General features: G+C 43.9%; 1 protein-coding gene across 1 annotated transcript; it reads right to left on the bottom strand.

The window, feature by feature from the left end:
* Positions 1–1,514: 1,514 nt before the first annotated feature.
* LOC125556213 lies at positions 1,515–2,545 on the bottom strand. Its single transcript, XM_048718993.1, has 2 exons — positions 2,189–2,545; positions 1,515–1,970 (listed from the first exon to the last, which is right to left on the bottom strand). Exons 1-2 carry the CDS (start codon positions 2,466–2,468, stop codon positions 1,741–1,743), a joined length of 510 nt encoding a protein of 169 aa, XP_048574950.1. The 5' UTR covers positions 2,469–2,545; the 3' UTR covers positions 1,515–1,740.
* Between the last annotated feature and the right edge of the window lie 6,660 nt (positions 2,546–9,205).

Below are 9,205 nucleotides of genomic sequence, written 5' to 3'. Positions count from 1 at the left end.
GGCCAATCTCGTAGGTGCATCTCCTGAACTGAATGTTTAAAATTGATCCTAGTATTTTACTTACGAAAGCGTCTTTATGTTGTATAATATTATAAAGGGTTGGATATTGTATGCTCAGTGGCCTCTGCCCTAGCCCTGTATCTTCCCAAAACCTACTATTATTAACGTTCTCTACGATGAAGTTGGTTCTATTGAAAAAGGCACCATTTGTTCGCATTAGCCTCTTCCAAAAAAGTGAATCGTTCGGCTGCGACATTACTTGTGCAAGGGGCTTGGATTGTAAATACTTGTTATGCAATAACTGTATCCACACACCCTCCTCCTCTAGATAGCATGTATAGCCATTTATTGAATAGGCACTTGTTCTTTAACTCAAGGTTTTTAATGCCTAAACTCCCTTGGTCATTCAGCCTATAAATTATATCCCACTTGGCCAACCTGTGCTTGGCTTTAGTCTCATCGCTTTGCCAGAAAAAACATTGACCGATAAAAATCCAACATTTTTCTTACTCCCCATAGGTACTTGAAAGAAGAGCAATAGGAACATCGGCATATTTGTAAGCATGAAATTTATCAGAATTAGCCGACCCTCATAAGACATAAGCTTGCTCTTCAAGCAACTTAGTTTCTTCTCAAATCGATCCTCTATGCACTTTCATTCTTTGTTGGCCAGTTTTCGGTGATGAATTGGGATTCCTTGATAACTAAACAAAAGAGACCCCAACTCGCACCCAAACAATTGTATATAATGTTCCCTTTCCTCCTTGGTGTGCCCAAAACAGGACAGTTCACTCTTATTGAAATTGATTTTCAAGCCAGACAATTGTTTGCAAAGACACAAAACCAGTTTCATGTTTTTAGCATTTACCATATCATGTTCCATAAAAATAATTGTATCATCTACATGTTGTACTATAGATACCCCATCATCTACAAGATGAGGGATGAGCCAACTCACCTGACCGTCCTCTTTGGCTCGACCAATGAGAGCCACCAACATATCAACAACGATATTAAATAGGATAGAAAAACATCGGATCCTCTTGTCTCAATCCCTTTTGTGTCTGAAAGTAATGACATATGTCATCATTTACCTTGATCCTTACATTGCCCTTTTGTATAAATGATTCGACCTGCTTTCTCCAGGCCGCATCAAAACCCTTCATACACAAAGCCTGTTGCAAAAATGATCATTTAACTTTATCGTAAGCCTTTTCGACGTCCATTTTGAAGATAACTCCATTTAATTTCTTTGAGTGAATTTCATGTAAGGTTTCATGAAGAACGAACACACTCTCCAGGATATGTCGTCCCGGCATGAAAGCCATCTAAGTCGGTTGCATCACAGTGTGCGCATTCTGTTTGATATGATGACATGGATCGTGTTAGATATATTTTATGGTTTTATGCACCTACGACCATGTTCGTGAAGCCATGAAGACTTCATTGTATGCAAAAAAATTCTTTTTGGAAAAGAAGGCTAAACCCTGGCCTCTGCATCAATTGATGCATACAACCATCTTTATTAACTATTTCACAAATATTTGACTAGAAAATACCTCAAGACTTTATTGTCTGCAAATGGTCAACCTCTGGTTCATATTCACTTATTCAGTAAGCTTCACTTATCATTTTTAGTTTCAACATTAAGTAGAAGCAACTTTACACAGTTAATTTGGAACACAGAAATTCCTCCCGAATTACAGTCTCTAGCTTATCAGAACATATGGCGAATCGTGGCTAGAAGAGAGTGAAGCCATCGTCGTAGGAGACGTGGTGCCCACGGCGGCACGGCGGCGCTTCCTCGTCCCGCTCCTGGCAGCAGCTCCACCTCCCCTTCCAGTTGGCACGGCCGGTGTTGGGGCGGTCGCCACGGTCGTTCCACCGGTAGACGATGACCCCGCTCTTGTCGCTCCACTCGCCGTCGATCCCTTGGTGCGGCGGCGACAGCGAAAACAGCCCCTTCTCACCTGCAACACAAACACGCATATGTCCACTCTCAAACGGGCCTCGGGAAGCTCCTCCGGCCTATAGTTTTGCATAGGCTGCTGCAGTCGTATGCATGGGCAAGGACGTTCGTGGTACACAGCACGCAGAGAGTCGCAAGCCCAACCGCAACCTGAAGATATTTTGCAACTAGTGTACTGTAGTGTGATGCAGCAGTCAGTGGTGCTGATACGATACCTACCGGTGATGTGGCCATGGAAGGCGCAGGCAGCAGCGGAGTTCTCCTCGTCCAGGTACAGGACGCCGCACCTCAGGCATCGTTTCCTCTGCTCCTTCCTAGCCTTTGCTTCCTCCTCTGTCGTCGCTGCTGCTGCGGGAGCATCGCCTCCGGTGGTCGCGCAGATCTGCCCGCGGTGCCGCCACGAGGCAGCGGCAGCGGCAGCGTTGCGGCGCGAAGGACCGAGCGGTGGCAGGGACAGCTTGGGCGTCGAGAGGGTCGGGGTGGGAAAGGTACTCGCCATGGCCTCACGCCTGAGACTGAGAGGATGTGCAGTTTGTCACTTGCAACGTCAAAAGTATATTAGGATCAATGTTGGGGACATCACTTATCGGAAACTTATCGGTCGACCCATGATAAGGGATAAATCGGCCAATTTATCGGCATATCGACCGATTTATCGCCATATCGGTTGATTTATCGGTCGATTTATCTTATCGGCCAGACAACGATAAGCGATACATTGGCTGATTTATCGAAATATCGGAAGATATCTTGAACAGTGATTAGGACGTGCCCTGGGGCCTGGGCTAATGGGCATTCTAGCGTGTAAGGGTACCTTCAACGCCTACCCGTAAATTCTCTCTACATCCATCTACGGACTCATATGCGGGAGACGTCATTCAACCGCAGCCACATGCATTTTATTTTTGACTACAACTTGAACCAATTGAATGAAATTCAAAACAGATGAATTTCATATAAACACATCCAGATTTCATATAAACACGACAGATTTCATTACATTTACATCAAAGTAGTGCTAGTCCGGCTCTGATGGTATAATTAATACATACTCTAACTGGTCGCCGGTGCCCATCCCCCATGTCCGACCATGAGCCCCGAGAAGTGAAACTGAAGTGAAGCTGAAAGTGACGTTGTCCGCCTCAACATCGCCGCCAAGCGACTAATCGGCCGACGATGTTGAGTCCACCAAGATTGGAGTCGACGGGAGGGGGAGGAGCGGTGGCCTTCCTGAGACACGAGTGGCGGCATCTTATCGTGCACTATTCTTCCTCGCTGTCGGCGGCGCTCGCGGACGTGCCGGCTTCGTGGTCGTCACGGCGGGGCGCGGACTCGGCGATGTCCTCCTCCTCCTCCTCGGTCTCGCCGAATCACCTTGTAGGTGGCTGCCACCTCCGCCACCCGCTGACGGTACCGCCAGCGGGCGAGGCGAATCTCGTGGCGGAGCAGTAGGACTCGAGCAACGCCTCCTACTCCGCCAGGTCCGCGTCCGGTGCGACAGTCCTGCCGGCGACGAGCTGCTGCTCCGCCTGCACGTGCTCCTGTAGGAGGTGGTTGTTGTAGGCGGTGTTGGCCTACACCTCCCGGAACTTCTCCTCCTGCTCCTCCTGCACCATGTCCATGTAATGGGCACGGGCCTCGCCGATGGTCATGGTGCAATGCACCGGCAAGGGTGGCGCGGAGGAGAAGGATGACGCCGGTTCAACGCCGCAGCGTCCTCCATTGGGACGTCGTCGTCCTCTGGCTGCCTGCCGGCCAGCCAGCCGACAACAATGGTGGCCATCTCCTTCTTCTGGTCCGAGGTTAGCCCGTCCCAGAGAGTTTTGGCGGGGGAAGGATCCATGATGGGAGTGGTGCGAAGAGGGATCAGAGGTGGATGACTGCGGCTATGGCCAGGGCAGCGGTTTATATAGCAATGGTGGGCAGCAGAGGAACGGACGGGTGGCGTCGGAGAAGACGCCTCGGCAACCGCGTTCCATCAATGTGGACGGCATACGGATGGAGGGCCGGCCGTCATGTCGTTTGAACGTGCGGCAGTCGCCTGCACAGGGAAGCATCATGGGTGGCGCTCTCTCGGCCGGCGCGCCACTTCAACGATGACGCCAGTGAGCGGCCATGTCCGTTCTGGCCGGGTATGAATGCGGGCGCTGACGCTCTGAAGCAGTGTTAACCGAAAACACGTGGAAGGGGGTAGGGTTTTTGGTTGGTCAGGACGGTCAGAAGAGTGCTTGAAAGCGGTCCGGATTTTCACAAAGCCCCTCACATTTGTCTCTCAAAAATGAAGAAGCACGTCGTATGCTTCCACGGAAGCACAAGCTATGCTTCTAAAAAAAGTGAAAAAGCACAAAATATGCATGGGTTTTGGTTTTTCTCGGTTGCTTTTTTATTTTTAAAAAACAAAGCTGTAACGGTTTTTGTTATTTTTGTATTTTTATTTTCTCATAGAAAAAAGTTTTTCAAAACATATTAATATATGATCTAATTTACAAAATATGACATGACGAATCAAAAGGTGTTTGTGATTTAGAGAAACGGTTTGAGAGATTAAACATTTAAAAAATGAATTTTTGATAATAAAGGAAAAAAATTAGGTTGTGACAAGGGACTCACAAACATGTGTGCATTTGTCAGCACCAGGGAAGATGAAAAGTTGTACGTATTTGCAATGGGTAACCTTTAATTAGTGATCTCACTAGTTGATGTGCAATACCTATTACGCGTGTGCGTAGTATGTCGGAATTTCCGATTTGACGCACGTTGCCGTAACGTGTCGCTTAAAGGCACAACTTTTAGTTGTATGCAAAGCTTTCTCATTCCAGTTTAAGGAACCTTCTAAATTCTAATAGGTTTTATTCTAGTTTTACCGATTTTTGGAGCCTTCTAGAAGGTCCCTGAATCTGTTCTTTTTAATGTTTCTTCTTTTACTTTTTTTCCATTTCATTTCCTTTTATTTTTTCATAAATTCATTATTTTCAAAAAGGTCAAATCTTCAAAAAAATGTTCAGGAATTTAAATTTTGTACGCACTTTTTGTAAAATTTTCAGAATTTCGAAAAATTGTTCACTTTTTAAAAAATATTAAAATCGTCAAGATTTGTTCAAAATTTCAAAAAATATTTGGAATTTCAAAGTTGTTCAAAATTTTAACAAACTGATCACAAATTTCAATAATTATTCGCTTTTTCATAAATGGTCAGAATTTCAAAAATTGTATTCTTCAAAAAGAAAACAATGTTCAAGAAATGTTTGATCAACCTCTATTGTTAGTTCATAAAGACTCGCACTGCCCAATAATCATGAATGCCGGTCTACAATGAGATGTCGCGAGTTCGATCGAATGTGGGTGCACTGCCTTTTTAGGATTTCTACGCAACACTATTCACACTACAATGGATTCGCTTGGGTGACTGCTAATGGGTCGGCCCAGTTGGGATTTCCTTTGCAGCCCACCGCTGTTTGACGCAGTGAACGTCCAATAGGTGCTCCCTAGTAGATAGCTTGGTATATGGTTGGATGGTTAGAAGGACAGTGGTATCCTCACCTCATTAGGGTTCAAATCCTGGTGCTTGCATTTATTTTGAATTTATTTTAGGATTTCTGGGAATACATGTTTAGTGGGAGGAAACGCTTCCATTGACTACGAGACGCCTACGGTGACTTCGTAAAATCTTAAGATGACATGCCGGCTTAATCTTTCGGGGGTGCCCATAGGGATAGGGTGTGCGTCTGTCCATACATAGGGGTAATTGTATGAGCGTATATATGAGTGCTAGCGTCTGTACCGTGTTAAAAAAAAGTAGATAGATCAATAGCAACCTACAGCTCACACGCGTCCATGATTTTGCGCAAAGTTGGGCCGGCTCATATATAGAATCACCTTTCGATCCTTTCCTGACATGTTTTTTTTCTGTATTTTAGTTATATTTCCCTTTATATTTTCTATTTTCAAATTTTAATATATTTTCACAATTCACGAAAAAAATAAAATTCATGAAAACTTTTTGAATTAGTGAACATTTTTTCAATTTTGTGAACAACTTTTGATTTCTTGAACATTTTTTCAATTTATGATTTTTTTTCTAAAATACCTCAAACAGTTTTTGGAATCATGAACATTCTTTGAAAGCATGTACGTTTTATAATTCACGACCATTTATTTCCAATAATGATCATTTTTGGATTTTGTGAATACTTTTTGACTTCACAAAGAAAATTGGAATTCACGAACATTTTCGGAAAATCATGAATATGAAGATTGGAATTCTTGAATATTTTTTAGATACATTTACATTTAAAGAATTCATGAATAATTATTTTATTCCACGAACATTTTTTGAATCCAGGGTTTTAAAATTCACGAACATTTTTAAAATAGTAAAAAAATTGAATCCACAAATTTTTTTTTGAATTCGGGAACTATTTTTGGAATGAAGAAATTGTTCGCAATTCTTGGACATCTTTAAATTTTACACTTTTACTAAAATTACTGAACTTTTTTTGAAAATTTGATGATTTTCTTATGAGAAAATTGATGAACACAAATGCTGGGGGATATGCCAAGTACAACCCGCTATTTTTAATGGATCGGCCTAGATAGTCTTATCGCGTGTATATGACGGTGCAGGCGTGCTGATGGCACGACACGACGCGCAACGTGAATTGCCTGACCCATTTGTTTTTTTTTTTTTTGCTGTTTTCTTTGTTGTGCTGCTCCTTTGGTTTTGAGGGTTTTATTTTGATGTTTATTGTTTTGTTTCTCCTGCTATTTTTTTCGCGTTTAGCTTCAAAGTTTTTGACGGTATTCTGTTGTGGTTTTTTTTCAGTTGTTCCTGTTCTTTTGTTTTGTAGCGCTGCTGGTACCTTTTTAGGTTTCGGTTGTACTTTTCATTCCGGCTTTTTGGTTTTCTGTTTCAATTTTTTATTTTTTTTCCTTTTTTTACCTTATTTTTTTCGAAAAACACATGATGACCATTTTTAGACATTTTAAACATTATTTTATACATGACAAACATATTTTAATAAACAGTAAAAAATTGTTAAACATGGCAAAAGTTAATCGAATACTCTCTCTGTCTCATAATATAAGAGCATTTTTGACACTACACTTTTTGAATCTCTATGAATATTTTTCTAAACATGGTAAACAAAATTTTAAAATATAATGAAGAATTTTAAATTGTATAATACATGGTGAATATTTATCTTAATACACAATGATGATTTGTTTTTTGTTTAAAGACGGATTATAATACCCAGGGAAAGAAAACAAAAAAAATTAACTGATTGGACAAACGATGGCAATAAAAAGGAAAAAAAAATCACTAGCACATAACGGTACCAGCGCTCGAAAACAATAGCGAGGCTGGCGTTGGGAAGTCACAATGACCTAAACGGAGCCCGCGACCCATTATGGACGAATAGTGCATCACCCCTCATACACGATGCTAATAAGCGTCATATAGGTGGTGTCATAGCTGATAATGCGTTTTGGAGCCCCATCTCCCCGGAGCATTATTGTCACCCGGATACCTGATTCTATATACCCTCAATTTTTCTTAAAAAATGTGTACATATACATATAAATGCAGTGTTTGCTTATAAATTTTAGCAATATATATTTTCATACGTGGTGTACACAAAAAAATGACAAATGTGTCTATAAAAATGGGCCTTCCTTTTTATTGTTTTTGGGCCAGGATTTTCTCATTTTTGCGTAGGCTACAAACCAATGCATTTCTTCTCAAAAAAAAAACAACAAACCAACGCATTTTTTATGAAATTTTACCTCCCTGAATTATTATTTTTATGAAAAGTTGATGTGCCGGTGTCAGTGTGCCCACTGGCCATTACAAGATTCCTTCAGTAATGGGAAGCACGTCTCGCCGTGTCACCGGTAGCCCATCATCGGCTTCCTCCTACAAGGTTAGCCGGACGAGCACTTTGACCGGTGGTGGCGCTGCCGTGTGCCGTCTGGCACGGCGACGACGTAGATGCGGCCAGAAGGTATGAGGTGGTCCAGCGAAGCAGCAGTACTGCTACGAGACCTGCTGCAATTTAGTTATCACCTCACACTGGCCGGGAGCAGACGAGCAGCAGTGCCTGCATGCAAGTTAGTCTTCCGCGTTCGCTCCGTCAGCTTTTCTCTCCCCCGATCCCTCTTCCCCGGCTGGCCCCGGCCTGCTGTTCTTTCACAGTTCACTTGGTCTCCACATTTACGGCCATCCCACACCGACCGGAGCTCCAGCGACGTCGACCATCGATCGATCAGCGGCCTTCCAGGGACAGAACGTTATGGCATTTACGCCTCTGCTCCATCGTTGGATCCCGGCCGGAGGCATGGGTGTCATAACTGCATTCAAGTTATGCCGGTCTGCCTGCCTAGCCTGGCCTAGCTTCGTCGCCCCCATGCTAATCGTAATCGAGAGCGTGATTGCATGGACGGAGAGACGAAGATTCCACACAAGCTCTTTGTTTTATTTTTATCTTCTTCCGCAGAATTGGCAGACGAAGCGTGCTGGACCGCATAGCCGGAGAGGAACAGACGAAGAGAGCACTCTCGCCTCCCGTGAGGCCGTGGCCGGGCTGACGGCTGACGGCTGACGGGGAGGTGCCCAAGACGGCACGCACCGTGGCGGAGCGCGTACGTTTTGCCATAGCTATACTCATCATTGCGATACGTTGGGTTCGTACGTACGTAGTACTGTACAGGATGCAGCTACCTAGCCTAGCCTAGCCGGCCTACGACTGTATCATACAGTACAGCTTGGAGCGCTAGTATGGTGGAGCAGGTCTAGCTAGGTCACCATTTTGACGTGACAGAATATGGCGACCATGCATGCATCAGATCGGTAGGTCTAACTGAATCCAAGCATATTTACCATCGTTGGCGAAGCTCAAATATGCATGGAGGCCATTGAAAAACAGTTTATGTTCCTGAGGCGGTGAGGCCATTGAGGGTTTGGTTCGCCTTCAACACCTCGCACCCTGAGGCTGCGGCCATTGCTGGATGTTCCACATCCATTCATGGACGGTGGAAGAAGCTCGCCGTCTCTCAAACAAGCAACTTCTTCACCTTGTGGCATGTCATCTCTGGAAGGAGAGGAGCCGCAGGATATTTAACGATCAGATTCTCGCAAATGATGCTGTGGTGGTGACCTTGATCACGCATCACCGGAAATCTTGAAATAAATCCAGGAATAATGCGAGCACCAGGATTTGAACCCTGGTGGGTTGGGAA

The sequence above is a fragment of the Triticum urartu genome, chromosome 5 (genome assembly GCF_003073215.2).
Source record: "Triticum urartu cultivar G1812 chromosome 5, Tu2.1, whole genome shotgun sequence".
Lineage (NCBI taxonomy): Eukaryota > Viridiplantae > Streptophyta > Magnoliopsida > Poales > Poaceae > Triticum > Triticum urartu.
The sequence above is the reverse complement of the archived record's forward strand: the minus strand, read 5'-3'. Positions and strand labels throughout refer to the sequence as shown.